This window comes from Lycium ferocissimum, chromosome 1 (genome assembly GCF_029784015.1).
Source record: "Lycium ferocissimum isolate CSIRO_LF1 chromosome 1, AGI_CSIRO_Lferr_CH_V1, whole genome shotgun sequence".
Lineage (NCBI taxonomy): Eukaryota > Viridiplantae > Streptophyta > Magnoliopsida > Solanales > Solanaceae > Lycium > Lycium ferocissimum.
This window is the reverse complement of record NC_081342.1, coordinates 69,008,378-69,032,137: the sequence shown is the minus strand read 5'-3', so window position 1 is coordinate 69,032,137 and position 23,760 is coordinate 69,008,378. Positions and strand designations below refer to the sequence as shown.

Here is a 23,760-nt window from a genome sequence, read left to right as displayed (position 1 = left end):
ACCGAGTCAAATCGGATCATGAACACCCCTACTTTTATGCACTTACTCTCTTCTCTCTCTTCCATAATGTCCCCCCCCCCCACCCCCCCACCCCCCACCTAAAACCCCCAATTTTTCTGATATATTTTTTTTAAAATTTTATTTTTGTGCTGACAGCTTTGTTTAAAAAGAATCATTAATAATTTCAAGTATATTATAATGTAACTATTTTATATATATTGTTCATACATTTATTATACCAAATATACGAAGTGTGTGTGTGTATAATGTTAATATTCCATCAATATTATATATAGTGTTCATACATTTATTATACTAAATATACGAATTGCATTTACACTATAAACTTAATTACAATAAGATATATTCACATATACTATTGTTAAAAAAAGAAAAATTAAATTGTCAAATAGTAAAAAAAAAAAAAAAAAAAAAATTATTCTACATTGAATATGTAACGCGTAGAAATAATGTGCATTATCCAAAATTCCAAATTTGAATTCAAAAGAAAAGAAAATGGGTATGGCCCCAATTAGTCCACCTTTTCTTTAGAAATAAAACAATTAATTAGCCCTTAAAATGAGCATGAATTCAATACCTACTTTTTAGGCATGGAATATGATATTTGTTTTGGGTGTAGCGTAGTTTTAGTGGATCTTTTGCATAGGTTATGCTATTTACCGATGAATTGTCAAAGGAAAAAGTCAAGCCTTGCACGTGAAAAGACAATAGCAAACAGAGGCGGAGCCAAGATTCAAAACTTGTGGGTTCGAGATTCTAATTCGTTTAAATTGGTAGGTTCTAAATTAATAATTTATACATATTTAATAAATTTTTCAGGCAAATACAGACTTTTAAACCAAAGTTATTGGGTTCAGTCGAAACCCCGAATACTATGCTAGCTCCGCCCTTGATGGCAAAAACTTGTTGAAGTGTCTGCAGCGGTAAATAAACCATGGATCTTGGGTGGTGACTTTTACACTGAGTGTTTGCAAAGCCTCCTTGTCAATGAATTAATCCGGAGAGGGGACTACACTTGGTGTAATAAGCAAAGTGGAATAGACAGAATTCATATCAGGTTGGATAGAATGTTTGGTAACCAAGAACGGGTAATGCAATGGGGACATGTCCCTATTGTTTATGGACTGCCCCATATCTCTGATCACTCCCCTATACAGCTGAACCTCACAAAGGCAACCTAGACTTCTAAAACTTCTTTGAAATTCTTTAAAATCTGGGTTGATCATGTAGATTTTATAGAGACAGTACAATAGATGTGGAGTGCTACAAGGGAAAATGGGAGGATGGTGAAAGTTTGGCAAAAACTCAAGCAACTTAAGCCTGATTTGAGGAAGCTGAACACTGAGCATTATAAATTCATCCATCATAAGATTGACAAGGCCAGAAATGACCTCAATGATATTCAAAAACAGCTATATACACAATGCACTGATGATTTGATTGAAATGGAAAAAAGAACTATGTAGAATTTGGAGAAATGAGTAATAATTGAGGAGAATGCTTTAAGACAGAAAGCTAAATCAAAATGGATTCAACTTGGAGACTCCAACTCCAAATATTTTTCTATTGTTATTAAAGACAGGACTCAGAGGAAGCAGATAAGTGAACTTATGGCACTAACTGGCAGCAGACTGACTGGACCTGGGAAATCCAAGAGGAGATTGTTAAATTCTGCATGTCATTGATGGGATCCTCTAATAGCACATTACCAGCAGTGGATAAACTAATCATGGAAAATGGCCCAGTTCTGAACCAGCAACAGAGAATCATGTTGTGTGCACCAGTCACTGAACAAGAAATTTATTAGGGTTTGCTATCCATAGGGGATGACAAAGCACCAGGTGTTGATGCGTTTAATGCTTTCTTTTTTATGAAAACCTAACACACAATTAAATAGGATGTAATTGAGGCAGTACAAGAATTCTTCACAACAGGTAAAATGTACAAAGCAATCAACTATACATCCATTACCCTTGTTCCCAAGGTTCCTAGTCCTTAAACTGTGAAGGAATTGAGAACCATTGCGTCTTGTACAGTCTTATACAAGCTTATAGCCAAAGTTCTAGCAGCAAGAATGCAACAGTTTATAGCCAGTGTTATATGTGAAGCCCATGTTAGGTTTACTCTTGGAATAAGAATATCAGACAATATCATATTAGAACATGAATTGGTCAAATCCTATGCTAAAAAGCACATTTTACGCAAGATGTATGCTGAAGATAGACTTGCAAAAGGCTTATGACTCTGTGAAGTGGGTGTTTATACAACAAATGCTGGAGGAATTAGGCTTTTCAGAATTGTATATTTCCTGGGTGATGGAATGCATACAAACAGTAAACTACTCTATGTTGATTAATGGAGAACCAACTCAACCATTTCATGCTGCTAAAGGGCTTAGAGAGGGTGATCCCGTGTCACATTTCTTGTTTGGAGTAGCAGTGGAGTGTCTTAGTAGAGCATTGGTAGATTTGAAGATAGTCAAGGAGTATAAATACCACCCAAGATGTGCAAAATTGGGCATTACACACTTAAGTTTTGTGGATGATCTTTTGCTATTTGCAAGAGGAGATGGGCCATCTGTACTGGCTATGTTTCAATGTTTCACCAAGTTCTCCACGGTATTAGGATTAAAGGCAAACATGAGTAAAAGCTCTATATATTTTGGAGGAGTGCAACAAAGTATACAAGACCAGATACTGGATCAACTCCAACTTTCAAGAGATGAATTACCATTCAAGTATCTTGGTGCCCCCATTGTCTACCAAGAAGCTCACCATAACATAGTGGCAACCTCTAATAGAAAAAATTACAACCAGAATAACCTCTTGGACAGCTAGAAATCTCCCACATGCCGGACAGGTCCAATTGGTGCAAAGTGTATTATTTGGTATGCAAGCTTATTCTGCACAATTATTCATCATTCCTATAAAAAGTAGTCAAACTAATTGAAGGGTTTTGCAGAAGCTATGTATGGTCTGGGGGGAACTCTATCTTTTGGCATGGGATAAAGTCTGTATACCAATTACTGGTGGGGGTTTGAACGTGACAAATTTACAGGTGTGGAATAAGGCTGCCATTTCCAAGTGTTGCTGGGACCTAGAGCACAAAAAGGACAAATTATGAATAAAGTGGGTTCACACATATTACATTAAGGGGCAAGATTTCAGCACCTGTACCATCCCATAACATGCTTGTTGGATGATTAGGAAGATTTTGAGTTCAAGAGTATTAACTGCACAAATACAATATGATCCTGCTAGTTCCAAGAGCTTAATCAGGCAAGCTTACCTGCAATTGTTAGGTGCATATCCTAGAGTGGAGTGGAAAGGGCTAATGTTCAAGGATGATGCAAGATCAAGAGCTAAATTTGTGATGTGGCTGTACTTACATGGTGGAATGAGAACCACTGACAAATTGATTCAATGGGGACTTGATGTTGAACCAAAATATGCTCCATGCCAACTGCACAATGAGAATAGAGAGCATTTGTTTGTGCTATGTGAATACACTAGGGGGCTGTGGAATCGAATGCTACAGTGGGTTGATAGACCACACATCTCTGCTGGGAACTGGAGGTAGTACTTGCAATGGGCTATTCAAAATGCAAAAGGGAAATCTCAACATCTTTGCCATATTCAAGTTGGTATTTGCACAAGTAGTCAATGCTATATGGCTGGAAAGGAATGCTCGTATATTTGAGAAGAGAAGAAGGCACTGGAAGGAACTGGCGAAGGAAATTGCATTTGTGTCATGTGTTAAGGCCTCACCTGGGATCAGAACTCGAATTCACCATCTGCAATTCTAGAAGGTTAGGAGTTTATCTATGTTCTGTATTTTTTTTTTCACTTTGGATAACCAACCGTGGTAGTGTGGTTATGGTTTTGTAATGTTTCACTTGGTGATTAATACAACAAAGTTAGTTACCAAAAAAAATAAATAACAAAATGTAGCGCTGAATCATAATGATGTCAGCATGAAAAGAGAAATGGAAATAGGGGCAACACGTGTAAATATTTTGGAGGCATCAAAAGTAAAGGGGGCATGAGGGTGTAAATAATTTGCTTTCAAGGGGTATTCATGTTCTTTCCCCATAAAAAATAAAGACCAACACGAAAGGGGGACTTAAGTGCAAATGACCCAATGGGCTATTTAAGTTTTGCCCTTCAAATGGACTGATTTTTAATTTTTTTCCTTTAAAATCGAACTTATGCCTAGCGAGGCATAAGTTCTTTAAGGACGCTGGATATAACTTATGGGATATTATTTTGCAAAAATATAAATTTATGCCTTGCAAAAAAATTATTTGACTTGAGCGTCCACAATTGAAGACCAGCACAAAATAGGAACAAAAGTGCAAATGACCCGGGCAAGTCCGACTTTCCTTTGGGCCAGACAAAGCCCAATCCTTTAACTAGAGAGCCGATGTCAAATTAAAAGAGTTAAAATGATATGTTTACAGTATACATCAATCAAACAAAGCTAATAATAAATAATAACCGGATAAAATTTATTAATAATTACTTTGAAGCTCTTGTAATTAAAAAAAATAGTTACGTCATAGAATTTTAAACTTTACAAGTAAAATCCGAGGATACTATGTAATTTGAAACTCTATAACAATGATTATTTTTAAGGATAGTGACAAGAAAGGGCTAGAAGGTGATATTTCTCAAAAATAACCTCAATCTTTATTTTTCTTACAAGTTAGTAGTGTGATAACTGTATAAACTTGTTTTGCACTTTTTATACATAATGTACACACCTGCAATAGCCGCAACAATTACGGCTAGGAGGGTGAAATATTTTTTGCGGCCTACCTAAACATGTTAAAATCCCAACATTTTAGTTTCAAAGACATCCAGTCCAATACAAATTTGATATATATGTATCACCTCCATCTCAAATTAACAAACTTACATAGTATTAAGAATTTAAATATGAACTGAAATTACCAGGCTATAGTACTAATCTAATTGACCGAAATGGCAACTTGCACACATGATCATTAGTTTTAATGATATTGCTGATTTATAGATGATCATGGCGGATGTAGTCTTTTGATACCAGATGCATTTGAATCCAATACTTTTGATACGAAGCATAAATTTGTGAAAAAATCAACTAAAATTGTAATTAATACTCTAGATATGAACTCATAACTTGGGTTCAATACTAAGAATCTTAAAAGTTTAACCAAAGATACCAGATCCGCTTCTTTTATTCATTTCATAATGTGAACTCCTTTTGGAACTCATTTTACCATTATTTAGAAACGACACTTAAATGGGACGAACACAGGTATACTTGAAATTTCATATGTTTCTCTTATTCCCCTGTTACATCTTTTTTGATTTGTATCTATCAATTTTTTTGTTTTGTTCTTTCTTATTCGTTTAGTTCTGTTTTTCACTTAACGAAGGCCATGGCACCAACTCCTTTGGCTCTAAGTCCGACCAAGTACATAGATGGAGATAAAAAAAAAAATGTTGATGTTACTTCTAAGATTGTGAGTTCCTCCGATGCTGAGGGGGCATCAGAGATTCCCTCAAACACAAGCGCAAGGTGAGCCTTTTAACGTTACTGATTGATTAGGTGCTATTAGTTTTGTATGTACTCAAAAAAAGTTCTCTTCAAACTTCTTAATTTGCAATTTCATGTTTGTTGGGTGCTAAACCAGAGTGTCAGACTTGAGTAGATACCATAAAGAAGCATATCATGGTAATTTCATTTGTTTTAGATTTCATGCTGAAGATTTGATTTTCGAAAAAAGAAGAAGAAAATGATTTAATTTCATTTACTCTTAAGGTAATTGTTTAGTTCAAAAGTTTATTCGTTTGAACTATTTTTTTTAAAAAAAAAAATTGGTGATTGCAATTCTGTTATTTGGGGGGTTTAATACTTTTGGTAGTGTTCTAGATTGAAAATGTTAGAATGGTCTAAGGAAAGGAATATTACATATGGTAAGAACTACAACATTACCAGTTATATTGCAGTTAAAATTAACTTCAAAATGGAGCCATATGTGTTCAAATATTGACGCACGCACACGCTTGCACAGAGTACGAATGGTTTCTTCTTCATTTTCAGGAAGAAAGAAGGAAAAAAAAAAAAAAAAAAAGACTAACATCTTTAATTGATTTGATCATTTTATGGACGCAGTTGTCATTTCACACACTCAGGAGTAGAAAGAAAGATCTTAAAAATGGATAGGCCATGTCACGTCTGCATTCCTGATATACTATTGATGGTTGAGGAACTCATCCCCCTTTTTTCTTTTCTTTTTTTGATAAAGGTTGGGTAAGTTAGGGAACTCATCCCTTTCTCTTTTGGTGGACAATTGATGGTTAGGGAACTCTTCTCTTTCTCTTTTGGTGGACAATTGATGGTTAATAAGGAGCTTCTTCCCTTACTCATTGTATACATTCCATTGACATAATAAGGTACTACTGCGTAGTCAAAATTATAGTCTTAATTAAATCACTGACTATACGTATATGTTTACACACGTGTGTGCATAGATCAACACGCTTGCATTGACATGCCTTATCTTTGTACTTCTCTCAGCAAATGCATTCTGACTTTTGATTCATCGTCTGCTTCTGATAAAGGCAAAGATTTACCACTTCTGCTTATTTGGAGGGGGTAAATGGAGAAGTATGGTATCAAAATTTCTAGATTACTTTAATCACCATACTTTTATGATTAATTGTTTATATGTTAGGATTGATATCAAGAACGGTGTACCGAAATACTAACTTGCATATCGTTGCAAAGAGATGTTTGGGTCGACCTAAGCTTAAATCAGTTATTTTCCATAGTTAATGCTTTATGCAAAATCTTTAATATACAGGTTGTAAGCCTACAAGATTGAGTTGTTAGAACACTAATGAATTCTGCAACAGTTATTATACGCTCAAACTTATGCTATAAGCATATAGTTTATGGAACATCAATCAGTGAAGGATTATTATTATTATTATTATTTTTTTTTATTTTTTTTTTACAATGGCTTTGTGAAAGCTATTTGTAGGCTAGCATAGCTTTACGTTTCATAATGAAGTACTTAGAACTGAAGTTTTGCCTTCTTTACTGGCTCTGACCTTATGGAGCGTAGAAAGAGGTCGGATGTTCACTTCTTCAGAAGAGTTGAGAAGGGCCGAGTCCTTAGTTGTTAATCATAATGTCTTTTGCAGAAGGGTCTAATTAGTAAGCTTCAGAAATTTCCTTGAGCTTGGCTAATATGAAAGGGAATAATCTTCTCTTATGTTCATTGTAAATTAGTGTGTGTACTAATATGTATGATCTTTTCACATGTTTTATTCTTGCTCTTTGACCAAGTAATCTTAACAGGGTAATGACACTAGCTTGAGATATGACAATTAGTTCGATGCAAGAAGAACGGCCATTAGGTTATTCATGTTACCATATTTTCTTTCAATTATAGATGCAATTACGATGATGATGACTGAGTTCCATCTTATCATTCTGTTTTTTTCTGCTTTCAGGATTCACACTCTATATGTAGTGTTAGTCCGGAGCAGTCAAGACCACCTAAAGATAGACCTAGTTAAAGTCATCCTCTTAGATAACGATCTGAGGATCATTCTTTTTGGGATTGTTGACAAATTAGTTATTCCATGTAGTTAGTCATTCCTATTTGTTGTGAGAATTCTGATGTCTAGCAACCCTTAGAACATATGGAGCGGATGATTTTCTCGAAGAAACTATGTTTGTAGATGTTCTTTCAAAGATGTTAACTCATAAAATGCTCCCTTTCTCACGTAAAATCTAATGTCGGGCTCGTGCATCACACGGGCATCCGTTGCTAGTTTGTACATAAACGTATCTTTGGGGTGTGTGTGTGTGTGGTGTGGGGGGTGGGGGGTGGGGGGAGAGGTATACAAAGCCAATTATTTCCACAGCTAATGTCTTAATCTACATCTGAAAAAGGGTAACAAGGAGAGGTAGCATATTTGCTAATGGCGGAATTAAGGATTCAAAGTTTATGTATTCCTAAAACAACCTCAAAGTTGATATATAGTAGTAACTGGATTCACAATCAAATATTTATATATGTTTAGTGAATTTATTGATATATATATATATAATAAGTACGAATAAAAGCTACTAATTTCCCATGAACCTGTAGCTTCTCTTCTAGATCTGTCCCAGTATATATGTTATCATTCTTTAGAAAAGAATTCCAAAAAATTAAACGTAATTTATTTTTTAAATATTAAAAAAAAAAAATCATACTTTGTCCAACTTCTCATTGTGTTCTTCCCCTTCATAATTTTTGCCTTCATGTGTTGAGGCAATCTCAAAGTAAACCTATCTTCATTTTACCTAGCTATAATTATGGAGTTCCCTATGGATCGTGATCTCGTGAACTTCACAACTTTCTCTTGTAATTTAACACATTCAAATGTTGTTGTTGTTGTCGCTATCATCGGGCCACTATTGCATCCTTTTTCATCACCATCAACATTGTTGTTGTATTTAAGTGATATATTATTAGCATAGTCCTTTAATCTTTAATAATATTAACCCCAAGACACAAATAATCTAAATATTTTAGGATCAAAGATATAGAAAATGGAAATGGTAAGGTTGTAGACAGAAACTGCAGATTTCTTATCTTTGGTTTAAGAGTAATTTACCCTCTCCATAATCTTGTACACTTGAATAAATGAATGGAAAAGATTGAATAATCAGTGGATCAAGCCCTAGAACATTTTTAGTAGGACAAATTGGAATTCCAGCTACAGTAATATGCCATGAGTATAGTAGATGTTGCATAACGAGTCCACAAAAGAAAATTGTGAAAAGAAAAATAAAAAGAAATAGAAATACTATGAATGTGACAATTATTGTTAATAGCGAAGCAGAATATGGCAATGGTCATGGTGGTGGTGAGTTCTGTACAAAGTTCGTCGACATTTCTATTGAAGAATTCAAAGCAAAATAGTAGTCTTAGTTCTGCGAGATCCCTAAATCATGCCTTAAACTATTTTAGTTTTGTATGGACAGCAAAAAAAAAAAAAAGTAAGGAATATTTGAAAATTGGAAGAAAAAAAATAAGAATTTGATGAGCTATAGCGTTTCATAGTTTTGATAATTGACAAACGATCTAAGGACCAGATACTCCATGGGTCCCGAGAAGTATTTGCACAAGACTTAACATTGTTGTCTTGTTCGAGGCACTTGCAACATAGTTGTATGTATGATGGAAACTAAGGGCCCTTGGGAAGTCACTATCCATGGTCATATGTTTCTCACATGCTCTCTACATTGGTTTCATATATATACAACATGTGGGGTACAACATGTGGGGATTAGTTTGATCGAACACTTGCAAATCCAAAAAGATATATCTTTCTCAAGTGCAGCCGCCACCCCTATCAAGGTGCTCTCAAGAACAATCCTCAACAAGCCAAAGGACCGGATCCCTGAATTGAAGACACTTTAAGTCCTTAGGTTGTTGAGTCTTTGTTTCTTTGTTCTATAAATTATAAACCTACATTCCTTTGAGAAGGGCTGTTGTAGGTATTTTCTTGATCCTTGTTTTCAAATAGTGTGTTAACACTTTGGCTAGAGTTAGTCGTTGTGGTTTGAATTCTCAAGGGGTGCCCTTGAGTGGTACACTAGGATTGTACTACATACTAGTTGTATTAGTTTCTCAGCCTAGAGGAGTAAAAGGGGTGAAGGTTGCGAAGTTGTTTGTGAGGGGAGATTAGTGTTCTAGATTCACCTACAATAGAGGTATTGTGAGGGGTAGAATTAGGAACTAATTCCGAGGACAAAAAACTTGTAATCTTACACTTTGCTCAGTCTAGTGAAGTTGGAAATCCTATTAAGGTAGGTCGTGATTTTTAATCCCTTGAGCAAAGAGTTTTCCACGTAAATATCTTACCTCATCTACCTTTCATAATTATCTGGGAGAACAGCTTAGGGACCAGGTCCCCTAAACTGTTTTGAGTAAAACTCTCAGGGTCTGAACTAGGCAACGGTGAACCCGTAGGTTCTTTTAGAATTAAAAAAATTAGATCTCTTTTTTTAGTCTTGTGGAGTACTCGAGTGAATGAGCAAATGTAGGGCATTCTATGGATGTATTTTATCTCTTACCTAGTCAATTTACCTGCTCTTTGTGTTTTCATAATTAATTTAATCAAATTTATAGTTTATTACATATGGATTTTCTCACATTGTCGTATTAAATCCCAATAAAATGTAGCTGTATAGTATCTTTTACATTTTTGATGTATTTTACTAGCTCATTTATTTTTTCAAAGGATATGTGTTTGATACATGTAAATTACAACGCTTTTAGAATCACATAATAGAGTCATCTATAATTAATATGTATTTATATAATTAAGTGCTATATCAAGTTAATAAAAATACTGATGTTTATATTAGAAAGAAGACATAGATATAAATTACTCTTAAACCAAAGATAAGAAATCGGCAGTTTCAGTCTATTAATATGTATTTATATAATTAAGTGCTATATCAAGTTAATAAAAATACTGATGTTTATATTAGAAAGAAGACATAGATAATAAATTACTCTTAAACCAAAGATAAGAAATCGGCAGTTTCAGTCTACAACCTTACCATTTTCATTTTCTTTATCTTTGATCCTAAAATATTCAGATTATTTGTGTCTTGGGGTTAATATTATTAAAGATTAAAGGACTATGCTAATATATCACTTAAATACATAACTTTAATCTCACAAGTGGTGAAGTAGCTACGGCAATTAGAGAATAAAAAGAGGATTTCAAAGACTTCTATTGAGAAGAGGAAAAAAAGCGAAATGGGGTTAATTCAGGGGCGGATCTACTTGGGGGCCAAGGTGTTCACCCGAACACCCTCGGCAAAAAATTACAGTGTATATATAGAGTAAATTTTCTATGTTTATGTGCATATATTAACTTTTGAACACCCTCGATAAAAAATTACAGTGTATATTTAGCTTCTTTTTTTTCCGAACACCCTGAATGAAAATCCTGGATTCGCCACTGGGTTAATTAGCGTTGATCTAGCTAGTGATTGTACTTATAGCTTTTTCAAAGAAACTAATTCCTTAATTTGATTCCTAAAAAGAATTAGGATTACTTATTTATACATAAATTTAATTGGGATGTTTTATTGTTTTTATTTTATATATGTCTTTGTCATCATTTATATAGACTGGAGAAAGTAAAAGAACATAGATAACTAATGGGCCTGGGTATAAGACCCAGAGAGGTCCTGGGCCGAGTAGACAAAAGGGGTTTAGTCAGACTTCATTTGGGCCAGACAAAGCCCAATCCTTTAACTAGAGTGCCGATCGGGTCATTTGCACTTTTCTCCCAATTTTGTGTTGATCTTTAATTTTAACCACTCAAAGCAAGCAACTTTTCTCGGGTATAAGTTTACATTTTCGCATCATAATATCCCACAAGTTATGCCCCACTCCCTTAAAGAACTTATGTCCCGCTAGGCATAAGTTTGATTTTGAAGGGAAAAAATTCAAAGATCAGCCCATTTGAAGGCCAAACCGTGCAATTTCTTCACACATCAGACCAACAAAGCTAAAAATAGATAATAACCAGGTAAAATTTATTTTAAGCTCCATTAATTGGAAAATAGTCACCTCATAGAATTTAGTAAAATTTTCAGGATATTGTGGAATTTAAAACTCTATAACAATTATCATTTTTTAAAGATATAGAGTCATAAAGTGGCTTAGGGAGTGAAATCTTAATTATTATTTTTACAAATTAGATGTGATATTACTGTATAAACTTATTATGCACTTTTTATACATTATGTATACACCTGTTATGGCTACAACACTGGCTAAAAATGTTAAAATCCCAACATTTTAGTTCCAAATACATCCAATCCAATACAAATTTGATATTTACGTATCCCTTCCATCTCAAATTGACAAACTTGCTTAGTATTAAGAATTTAACTATTTACTGAAACTACCAGACTAATATCTTAATCAACATCTGACAATTAATAAGGAGGGTAATATATATGCAGAGACTGATCCAGGATTTAAAGTTTATGAATTCCTACGACAATCTCAAGTGAAAATAATAACAACTGGATTCATAATCAATTTTTACAGATGTATAGTGAATTTATTAATATATATACAAAGTACGAGTAAAAGCTACTGAGTTCTTGTGAACCTGTAGGTTCCCTTCTAGATCTGGCCCAAAAATCTATGTTATCAATCGTTAGAAAAGAATTGCAAAAATCACAAGCCAATTTATTTATTCTTTTTTTTTTTTTAAAAAGGAAAAATTTCATACTTTGTCCAGAAAACTGGAGAATGAAACTTCACCATACCTACAATTTCCACCGGTAGTTCTGCTTTTGAATTCTCCAAAATTGATGCAACTTCTCATTGTGTAATGCCCCTTCATAATTTTTGCCTTCACATGTTGAGGCACTCTCAAAGTAAACCTATCTTCATTTTCCCATACTATAATTATTGAGTGCCCAGTGGATCGTGATCTCGTGAACTTCTCAACTTTCATTTGTAATTTAACACGTTCAAATGTTGTTGTTGTAGTCGTCGTCGTCATCATTCCACTATTGCATCCTTTTTCATCACCATCAACATTGTTGTCGTTGTTGTAGTAGTTGTCGTCGTCGTTGATTGCTATGTTGCACTTATTCTCGGACAACCCGTCCTCCTTATCCGTGCCACACATTTCATTATTATTTGCCGATTCGATGCGGTCCGACTGTTTCCTGCTGGACCCAATGTGATGAGATTGGAGCGTAGTGCACTGGACTGTCTTTTGTCGCATTTCCATCGAATCCAGGCTTGCGCGACATACCGGGCATGTCTTGTGTGATTCAAGCCAATAGTCAATGCATTCCTGATGAAACACATGATTACATGATGTTAACAAACGCATCAAGCTATCGTCTACAAATTCGTTCAAACAAATAGCACACTCAAGCCCAAATTTACCCTCTCCATAATCTTGTACACTTGAATAGATGAAAGTTGGAAAAGATTGGATAATCAATGGATCAAGCCCTAGAACATTTTTAGTTGGACATATAGGAATTCCAGCTACTGTAATATGCCATGAGTACAGTAGATGTTGCATAAAGCATCTACAAAAGAAAATTGTGAAAAGAACAATAAAAAGAAATAGAAAGACTATGAATGTGACAATTATTGTTAACGGCGGAGCAGAATATGGTAATGGTGGTGGTGGTGGTGATGAGTTCTGTACAAAGTTTGTCGACATCTCTATTGAAGAAATCAAAGCGAAATAGTTGTCTTAGTTCCGCGAGATCCATAAATCATGCCTTAAATTATTTTATTTTTGTATGGACAGCAAAAAAAGTAAGAAATATTTGAAAAATGGAAAAAAATTAAGAATTAAAAAAATTAGATCTCTTTTTTTAGTCTTGTGGGATACTAGAGTGAATGAGCAAATGTAGGACAGTTTATGGATGTATTTTATCTCATAACCAGTCAATTTACCCGCTCTTTGCGTTGTCATAATTAATCTAATCAAATTTATAGTTTATTACATTTGGATTTTCTCACATTGTCGTATTAAATCCCAATAAAATGTACCTGTATAGTATATTTTACATTTTAGATCTATTTTAATAGCTCATTTATTTTTTAAAAGTATATGTGTTTGATACATGTAAATTACAACACTTTTAGAATCATATAATAAAGTCATCTATAAGTAATAGGTATTTATATAATTAAGTGCCATATCAAGTTAATAAAAATACTGATGTTTATATTAGAAAGAAGACATAGTTAATAAATTACTCTTAAACCAAAGATAAGAAATCGGCAGTTTCAGTCTACAACCTTATCATTTTCATTTTCTTTATCTTTGATCCTAAAATATGTTGGGTGTGCAAACAAAGTACCACATTGGTAGCTGGAAAGAAAAATGAGCTACTTATAAGGAGTTGGATACTCTTAATGATGTGAGGCTTTTTGGGGAAAACCGTGCGAGCTTGGCCCAAAGCGGACAATATCACATTATGTTAAGAGTATCTTTGGGCCGTTTTAGCCCAACAACTGGTATCAGAGCCAATGGTTTGGCGTGACAAGCATGAAGATGGCGGAGTGTGGCGTGGGGCCCGGCTTATTGCCTTTGCCTGTCTATGGGCCGGTTTACAACCTTTACCCGTAGCTTTGAAGACGCATACACAGCCTTTGGGCTTCGGTGACCGTAAATACTCTGACAGTGTGGGTGGCACACAGACATGTTGAATCTCTGATCCGTGGTATGATAATGAGCCACGTGGAACTTAGTTCGAGGGGGAGATTGTTGGGTGTGCGAAAAAAGTACCACATTGGTAGTTGGAAAGAAAAAAGAGCTACTTATAAGGAGTTGGATACTCTTAATGATGTGAGGCCTTTTGGGGAAAACCATGCGGGCTTGGCCCAAAGCGGACAATATCACATCATGTTAAGAGTATCTTTGGGCCGTTTTAGCCCAACAACATATTCAGATTATTTGTGTCTTGGGGTTAATATTATTAAAAATTAAAGGACTATGCTAATATATCACTTAAATACATTACTTTAACAATAATTATTCGGAAAGCAAAAAAAAAAAATCAAGAAACTACATATACATTTCCAAGTTGTATGTTCGATGGATTCAAAAAATTAAAATCCATAATGTAGTAAATAAATTTTCAAGAGTAGATTCCATAGAAAATTATTGAGTGAGTGACTTTTTTAAGGGGTGTACAACATCAATAACATATATAGTATAATCCAACAAGTGGAGTCTGGAAGCATCTGGACTCAGAGCTAACTTACACAAGAGCCAGGTCTACTTTAGTGGTGTTGGCACAAAGGTAAAGGAGGAAATTTTACAAACACTTGGATATGAGGAAGGTGCATTACCATTTTAAAAACCTTGGGAGTACCCTTATCAACCAAAAGGCTCACTGTAATGTAATGTAAGTCTCAGGTAGATAAGATTACAACCTGCATTACTTCATGGATGACCAGGAGTCTCTCTTATGCTGAAAGACTCCAACTCATTAGGGCTGTGATATTTGGTATTCAGACCTAATGGTCACAAATGTTTCTACTACCACAGAAGGTGATCAAACTAATTGAAGCTACATTTAGGAGCTACCTACCTCTGGACTGGACAGGCTACTATCTCTAAAAGAGATCTTGTTTCTTGGGAGAAAGTGTGCTTACCTAAAGGGGCAGGTGGCTTGAATATCATCAATAGAAGCTGTGGAATCAAGCTGCAATCAGTAAATGCGCTAAGGTAATTGAGTCAACAAAAGGAGAAGCTTTGGATCAATTGGATACATACATAAGCAGGATCTGTTTATTATGAAAATACCAGCTCAAGCATCCTGGATGGTAATAAAAGTGATCAACATGAAGAAATCATGTTTGGACTATCCTTGAGCAATACCCTCAATTGATACAACATGGAAAATTTCACATTCACTCTGCTTATAAAGCTCTCAGAGGTGAAGTCCAGAATGTGCCTTGGAGGAAAATCATTTGCCACAACATTGCAAGTCCAAAACATGTGTTTATACTTTGAGTTGCATTACATAGGAGATTAAGGACTCAGGATGTGCTACTGAAATGGGGTATTAATGTTATCAGGACTTGTGTGCTATGCTCCAACTGACAAAAACACATCACCACCTATTTTTTGAATGTGATTTCTCAGCATCTATCTGGAAAAAGATGATACAATTGCTTAAATGGCAAAGACAGATTGAAGCATGAGAGAATGAATGAAAATGGTTGCAACAACATAGCAAAGGAAAGAGGCCACAAGCTGTTCTACTCAACGCTTTTACAGCAACTGTGTATAGCATATGGACTGAAAGGAATGCAAGGTTACATCAGAAGAAGAGCACCAGCAAAGAGGAAATCATCCATGACTTGAAGGTTGCTGTGTGCACCAGAGTTAGAAACAATAGTCAGCTTTTTGCTTTTGTTACTACTTTGTAATAGGATGTTTGTTGAATAGGTTTGATTGGAAATAGGCTACTGGAGATAGGGATGCTAGGTTCTGATTAGAAGGACAACTGGTTAGTTGTCCTTGGTTTTTTAGTTCTTTACTGGTGATTAATACAATTTGGTCAAAAAAAAAAAAAAAAACATAAGTGGGGTCTTGAGAGAGTATTGTGTATGCAGTCTTACCCCTATCTTTGTAGCAAGATTGTTTTCGATAAACCGTCGGCTCAAGTTAAGTGTATAAAAATCAAGAATGAAAAGGAAATACAATAGCGAAAAAGTCATGCTAAAAATAAAGGAGAAGAGTACAGTAACAACAATACATAGTACAGTCGCGAAGCAAGTAAAAACATCATATAATATAAATGGGAGGAACTAATTACATAAGCTTTCTCTTGCTTTCCTGTTTTCTCCATTTAGTGGTGGGGATTAAACATGGTTATCAAATTTAATAATCTTGGACATGTCCAAAGGAAAATAAGCTGGATAATCTATACTACTTTCACAAACAATCTTTTTAATTTTCCAAAAGGTCATTCTCTGACGATCTTCTAAAATCAACCATGAGTTTGTTCAATTTCTTGTTGCTTATCCTTTGCTGGATTATCCTTGTATCCTTCTCAAAACTATCAAATAAAAAAAGGAAAAAATTGTTACTGTCGTTCTTAGTAATAAATCCACATCCTAAAAGATTAACACAAATATAATGATCAATGCATGTTTTACATCTCTTTTATGTCATGCCATCTATTCTATAGTTCAATGCTTCCACCACCAAACTCCACTCTCCAAAAGAGTGTTGGACTTGCAACAAGAGAGGGCTTAAATGACAAATCAACAATATTTGAGATTTATGTAAATCATAATGCTTGGTAAGTATTACTTCATATGTTCCATTTTAGTTGTCACTCTTTCTTTTTTAATCTTTTCATTATAAAAATAATAATAATAATACGTTTCTATATCCGAAAACACTTTAATCTACTATTAGAAGTCGATGAATTTCCCAGGGACATTCCCATCTGAACGATTGTCAGTAATCCTGTATTCCAACAAAAATCCGTGGGAAGTAGCTTTTGGCGGATCGTGGGGATATACATGTATTTTAATTTTTCTATCTTGATTTAATGACATGCTCTTATAACCATAGAAATGAATACGTTCAAAAGCCACATATTCTAAAGACACTTATTTCTTATTTTTTGGTTACCCATCCGGTGTTTGGTATCAGCATTGAGACACGACTAAATTGCATTTGCATAAAAAAGTCTTACATTGGATGGTAAAGCGCTCCCTAACAAGGGTGACGTCATACCCATATATTGGTCAAACTCGAGACCTCTCTGGTTAAGGAAGGAGTACTTACCACTTCACATCAACAACCCTTGTTGGTTATTTTTTTTCTTAAACTCATTAATTGTCCAGTCAAATACCGTTCATAAAATAAAACAAAGCATAATTCTAGGAAGATGAAAATATACCTTGGAGGGGAAGAAGGCAAAGGGGACAACTTCTTGGCAAGATTATAACCATCTTCAATTGTGTTAATAATGTGATTAAAGCACAAATATCTACCATAGCTTGACACATCTTCATAAACACAAATGTGAGCATCCACCAAAAAATCAAGATCAACAGTCACAAATACTCCATTTTCATACATCTCTGCAGCTCCTTTTAAATAAGGATTTGTGATGTTTAAATCAGGATTTATTAATAATCCTGAGTTGATTGACACCATGTTTATGCCTCTGTCCATGGCTAAAGCCCATGCTGTCTTCTCTGCTAGTGTTTTTGACAAAGCATGCCATAACTGTCCATGAATAAAACAAATTTTATTAAGATCCTAGCATTTTTAAGTTCGGACAAAAGTTTCCGAAGTTTGCATGCATGCATAAGTAATATGTCAAAGTTCAGATAAAATTTGTAATTTAAAGTGCGAATTTTTACAACTTCAGTCACTTATGTCTGAAATTGATTATGAAACTAAACTCATAAAAATTTATAAAACTTCGGTTATGCATTAAATGTGGATCCCAAAATTGGCTATATATGCACTAGTCCCTCATATTCGCTTTGGGTAGAGCCCGTTAAAGGGAAAACCACTCCTATTAAATGGGGTGATTTAAAAGAACGACTTTGAAGATGGATGGTCTTGTAGTTTTTATCCCTCTCTCCCCGTAGAAAAAACTTCAACCTTTTGACCTTGAAAGTTCGCCCATGAGGCAAGCGGGGATAACAAAATTAGGGAAAAGGGTCAAAAATACCCCTGAACTATTCGAAATAGGTTACCTATACCCTCCGTTATTTTTTCGTGTCAAAAATACCCTCGCCATTACCAAAGGAGGCCACCAATACCCCTCCACTTAACGGTCATTTTAAGTATCGACGGATAAAGTGCCACGTGAAAAAATTATCCACGTGGACGGCCACATCACTCTCTCTCTCCCTCTTCCTCTTCGAGGTATTTTGCATTAATCTCTTTTTTTTTGTGGTTTTTCATTTTTTTTCTGGATTTTCTACACCACCACATACCCCCCCCCCTCTACCCACACACCCCACCCCCAAAAAAAAAAAAAATTTGAAGTTTTTAATTTTCTTTTCTGGGTTTTCTGCACCACCACATTCCACCCCCACCCCCACCCCCCCAAACCCAAAAAAAAAAATTCTTAAAAAAAGTTTTAAAAGTTACTTTTTTTTTTTATTTACACCCCACCACCCCCTCCAAAAGTTTTAATTTTTAACCACGCAAACTTTCAATTCTTATAATTCTTCTTATAAAGGTAAATTAAATATGAGTAGAAAATTCGGGAGGGGGTAGGGGGTGCGTGCGGGGGTGGGTGTAGAGAATCAAAAAGAAGAAAACTTTTCAAAACTTTTTTTTTGGAGGGGTGGTGGGGTGAAAAATAAAAACTTTTTGGATTCTACTTCATATTTAATTTATCTTTTATAACAAAATTATAAAAATTGAAAGTTTGCGTGGTTAAAAATTAAATTTTTTTTGGAGGGGTGGTGGGGTGTGGGAGGGGGGTCATGGGGTGTGTGTGTAAAAATCCAAAAAAGTAACTTTTAAAACTTTTTAAGATTTTTTTTTGGGGGGGGGGGGGAGGTGGGGTTGGAGGGGTGGGCATGTGGTGATGTAGAAAATCCAGAAAAAAAATTTTAAACTTCAAAAAAAAAAAAAAAAAAAAAAAATTTTGGGGGTGGGAGGTATGTGGTGGTGTAGAAAATCCAGAAAAAAAAAATGGGGCGGGGGTGTGGGGGAGGGGGGGTATGTGGTGGCACAGAGAAAATCTAGAAAAAAAAATTAAAAACTACAAAAAAAAAAAAAAAAGGATAAAAAATACCCCTGAACTGAAGAGGAAGAGGGAGAGAGGCTGATGTGGCCGTCCACGTGGATAATCTTTTCCGCATGGCACTGCCACATCAGCTTAAATGGCCAGCCATTAAGTGGAGGGGTTTTGGTGGCCTCCTTTGGTAACGGCGAGGGTATTTTTGACACGAAAAAAGTAACGAAGGGTATTGGCTATATATGCACTAGTCCCTCATATTCGCTCTGGGTAGAGCCGTTAAAGGGGAAACCACTCCTATAAATGGGGTGATTTAAAAGAATGACTTTGAAGGTGGATGGTCTTGTAGTTTTTATCCCTCTCGTCCCATAGAAAAAACTTCAACCTTTTTGACCTTGAAGGTTCGCCCATGAGGCAAGCAGGGATAAAAAAATTAAGATCACTCATTTCTAAACTCATTAGGTATAATTTCCTATATTATAGATTTATTCATTCGTAGGGTTCAAAATCAAAACTTGCTTGAGGGTGAGAATCTCATTCATCTCATCAAACTCTCCTCAATTTCAACAAGGAATTATACAATGATTTTTACAATTATCTCCGAGTAATAGAACAGGAAAGACACCAATGATTTTCTTATGTAAACCAATAAAGAACAAAAAAGAAATTTAAAAAGAAAAAATCGACATAGACTCTCATTTGAGTGATAACATGTTTACAACAAGACACCGATTGTACCACATAAATTCTGAATAACGTGGTTTCTTAAGAAAAAAGAAATACTAATTCTTTTGGGATATACTAAAGAAATATACACCGCATAATTTCTGAATGAAAAAAAAAAAATTAAATGTTGCCATACCTTAAATTTACGACAAAAATTGATGTCACTCCAATTTCTTTCATCAAGATCAACAGATGAAGATATTTGTTCATCATGTCCCCAAATAATTGCAGTTGCTGAGGAAGTAAACACAACTTTTTCTATGGTGTCTGTTTGTGCACATGCTTCCAAGACATTATGTGCTGCCCTGACTTCTACTTCTGCCATATATTCCTGCACATTTTTCACGTAGCTTTTAAATTTTACGTATTGACAGAATGACAGTATAAATAATTATTTATATATAATAAATTAATCTAGTTTACAATAAATATTAATGGATAACTTGGTAAAGATCTATGATAATTAATATGAGCTGTTAATCAAGAATTGGGAGGCTTATTTATGCAAATGTCCCCCCTTTTATGATACCATTTTGATTTTGTCCCCACTTTTAAAAGTTGACAAACATATATAGACCTTCGAAAGTTACCGTCCGAATAACATCAGATGCGGGTCAATGTTTGCTCATCCTTACAGACAAAACATTAAACTAACATAAAATATTATTGTACATTTTCTTATAAAAATTTTAATTTGCTCAAAATGGATCCTTAGATCAGCCTAAAAGGTCCTTAAGTTGCAACAGAACCAAAAAGATGATCCTTTACTAAACAATTGTCCCAAAAAAAGGGATAAGAGACAAAATTTTCACAAATTAGGATGGATCTGACTTTGATATCATGACAAGAAATGAATCAACCACTGACGTAACCCAAAAGTTAGCTTATGGGTTAAGCAATGTCCAAGACCATATGACCGAATTCTCATATCTCACAATCGATGTGAGACAATCTCAGCACTAATCGTAGTTAACATTTAAGTATATCACCTTAATTTCTCGCTTAATCTAGTACAGATATATAGTTTGACGTAAACATTGAGGGTGGACAACAAGATCATGTGTGGACACATGGATTTAGTTCATCAAACTTTATTCATTATTAGCTTAACTACAATAGGACTTCTTCTTGAATTTGTTAACCAACTATAGCTAGGTTTCGTGCCACTATTTAGATCTTTCAAAATTGCCATTGTACACAATTGTACTTCTTCCTAACAAGATTTTACTGCAACGTTATAAAATATCCAAGACTGTTTCTTGATGTGTTCAACATGCTACCTTATAATTTACTTTCGTACTCTTTACTCTACTAGAAACAGAAGTTTTTCCCACCGGCATTCAATGAGAAATTTGTGTCATAAAACATAATTTCCGACCTCATTCCCACTGAATCAAACAAGCTCACAACACATGGTGGGAAATAGGTTCCCATTCAAACGCTAGGAAACATTCTGATTTTTTCCATGTGAAATCACTACTATTTAAGTTTTTCCCACCGACATTCAACGAAATAGCCATTAAACATTTTTCAGAGGAAAATTTCGGTGGGAAATTAGTGATTAATAGTGTTAATTTTTGGTGATGTATATAACATTGATAGAGAATATAACTTCAACTCTAAATTTGAACTTTTAAATGAGAACGTGCGAGGCATACGCTTAGATAATTCAAGATGAAGTGTTGTTTATCCAAAATTAAGTAAGTTATACATCTAGTTTATTCTTTCTTAAAATTTAAACTTTTAAATATGAACGTTCACATAATGCAAAGATAAGTAATGGATGTATAAGATTTACACATGAAATGGGGATAATAGGGAGGAAAAAATGAATCTTGGTGAAATAGAGTGAACGTACGTACATCATAAGTAGTGGAGTGGTCCTTGGGAGGCTCAAATGAATAGAACAAACAAGAACATCCCTTCAAAGCATCAATTATGCTATGGTAATCAAAAAGGTCCAAACAAAAAACCTTCAATCTCTTCTTGTCACATATTGACATCAACTCATCATCATCACCTACACAAATATCCCAATACCATAAACAAGAGAGCATAGATATTTCTTTAATTGGGTAGCTAGGGGCCACTTTCAAAATACAATGGAGGCAAACAATATTGTTGAGTACTGTATTTGTAATATTTGGAGGACTTCAATTGAATAGATATATCAATTCAAGAAAGAGAGTGACTTTTCCAAAAAATCTAGTCTAAAGTTCTATTAATATATATAAGGACCTTCTTGAAGCAGCATAAGTTAATTTGCAAAATATATACATAAGCTTTGTTTAATTCTGAATGTAATTTCTTGTAACCCCTAAAGAAAATACAAGCATTAAGAACGGTATATTTTAAGACGAATTGACCCGGATAAATTTTAAATAGCCAACAAATGTGTATATGCACACACACTAAGTATATAATCTATGTATAACGGCTAAAAAAAAAATAGTGATCCAACGGTTATTTGTTGTAAAGATCTCTAAGTTAAACATGGCAATTATATGTTCTTCAAATTTGTTTCCTATTTCTCAACCAAACAATTAATACAAAGTCTCTAGAATTGGAAAAAGAAAAACACTAACCATGATTTTGAACAGCAGCATGAACTGTGAAGCCTCTTTCAAGTAGCCGAATAACCAAGCTCGAGCCAAGCCGACTAGAGGCATCCATTACACAGACAGTGTTGGAGATGCAGCATAAAGAAGCTGGTGCCATTATTAGTATTATTAGCAAAAAAGAAAAAAGCTAGAGACTTCTATAGTTCTATGTCAATAGAGAATGATGGCAATAGCTATGTAATGAATTTGGTTGGTATTTATATATGAAGAAAAGGAAGAAATGAATTGTGTCATAGGAGGGTAAGTAGAAGAAACATATATATACTCCATGTATATATATGGAGAGAAGCTAAGCTAAAGAAGCAATTTAAAGAACGTGGGGGGTTAATAGATCGATGGTTGGCAAGTTGTTGAGTAAAGTGTTTACACAAAATCGGCGAATGGTTTAATTTTGGACGTTAAAATTGGGACTTGTTAATAAATCATTTAGCCATTAATCCTGTAGCGTTATCATTTAACTAAAAATATGATGGTTCAACCCAACACGCCCAACTCTTACCAAATTTTAATTTTTTTGTTGTGTTCTTATAATTTGTTTAATTACAAAATAAAACTAATAAACTTTTCTTTATTATGATTATGTATAACATATCAAACAAAAGAAATTACTTTTAAATATGTATCTTAAGAAAGTTTCTTATTAGCTTAATTCGCTCATACATTCAAATAAATCGCAATAACTTTCAAACGAATAATCGTTGACTTACATAACTGATTAATAAATGGATTCTGGGTCATCAACCCGTCTAAATTTGAGCAGGTCATGTTTTATAGGCTATTTTTGCTACCCCTACACTTGACTATGGTCAAGAAATATGTATTTTCACTTAATTCTTAACTGCTAGCTTAAATTGCTTGGTTGTAAATACTGGTAGTGGCAAAGCCAATGATTTATACAAGAACATTTAAAAGCCACTAGAATGTCACACTCGAGACATCATGAACTAATGACCTACACCGATTTTTGAACCCTCTTTAGAGCCTGTTTGGATCGGCTTATTTAGGTGTTTTTAAGCCAAAATAATTTTTTAGCACTTTAGTAGTGTTTAGATACGATAAAAAACGTGATTCTAAACATTTATTTTTAAGTTAAAAT

At 34.4% G+C, this 23,760-nt stretch overlaps 3 protein-coding genes across 4 annotated transcripts; 1 reads left to right on the top strand and 2 right to left on the bottom strand.

Moving 5' to 3' along the window:
* Positions 1-2,183: 2,183 nt before the first annotated feature.
* LOC132067074 (uncharacterized) lies at positions 2,184-3,600 on the top strand. The gene is made up of 2 exons (XM_059460219.1): positions 2,184-2,758; positions 3,228-3,600. Exons 1-2 carry the CDS (start codon positions 2,184-2,186, stop codon positions 3,598-3,600), a joined length of 948 nt encoding a protein of 315 aa, XP_059316202.1.
* An 8,477-nt stretch (positions 3,601-12,077) lies between these two features.
* LOC132058624 (RING-H2 finger protein ATL29-like) lies at positions 12,078-14,524 on the bottom strand. The gene has a single exon (XM_059451072.1). The coding sequence runs from the start codon at positions 13,290-13,292 to the stop codon at positions 12,330-12,332; it is 963 nt and encodes a 320-aa protein (XP_059307055.1). The 5' UTR covers positions 13,293-14,524; the 3' UTR covers positions 12,078-12,329.
* A 183-nt stretch (positions 14,525-14,707) lies between these two features.
* Positions 14,708-22,926, bottom strand: LOC132058641 (cinnamoyl-CoA reductase-like SNL6). 2 transcript variants are annotated; one of them, XM_059451074.1, is made up of 5 exons: positions 22,629-22,926; positions 21,906-22,063; positions 20,180-20,374; positions 17,509-17,840; positions 14,708-15,962 (listed from the first exon to the last, which is right to left on the bottom strand). In XM_059451074.1, exons 1-5 carry the CDS (start codon positions 22,759-22,761, stop codon positions 15,908-15,910), a joined length of 873 nt encoding a protein of 290 aa, XP_059307057.1. In that variant the 5' UTR covers positions 22,762-22,926; the 3' UTR covers positions 14,708-15,907. The 2 variants fall into 2 exon arrangements, with proteins under 2 accessions (XP_059307057.1, XP_059307056.1); XM_059451073.1 differs by lacking the exon at positions 14,708-15,962 and adding an exon at positions 16,365-16,653 and having other exon boundaries at positions 22,629-22,923.
* Between the last annotated feature and the right edge of the window lie 834 nt (positions 22,927-23,760).

Coding starts and splice junctions, on each gene's coding strand:
- LOC132067074 (XM_059460219.1), top strand. CDS start 2,184: ATGAATTGGTCAAATCCTATGCTAAAAAGCACATTTTACGCAAGATGT. Junction 2,759..3,227: donor AGAGATGAATTACCATTCAA/GTATCTTGGTGC, acceptor TTGGATGATTAG/GAAGATTTTGAGTTCAAGAG.
- LOC132058624 (XM_059451072.1), bottom strand. CDS start 13,292: ATGTCGACAAACTTTGTACAGAACTCATCACCACCACCACCACCATTA.
- LOC132058641 (XM_059451073.1), bottom strand. CDS start 22,761: ATGGCACCAGCTTCTTTATGCTGCATCTCCAACACTGTCTGTGTAATG. Junction 20,375..21,905: donor ACCACTCCACTACTTATGAT/GTACGTACGTTC, acceptor AAAAATGTGCAG/GAATATATGGCAGAAGTAGA. Junction 16,654..17,508: donor TTGCCTTCTTCCCCTCCAAG/GTATATTTTCAT, acceptor TTTATTTGATAG/TTTTGAGAAGGATACAAGGA.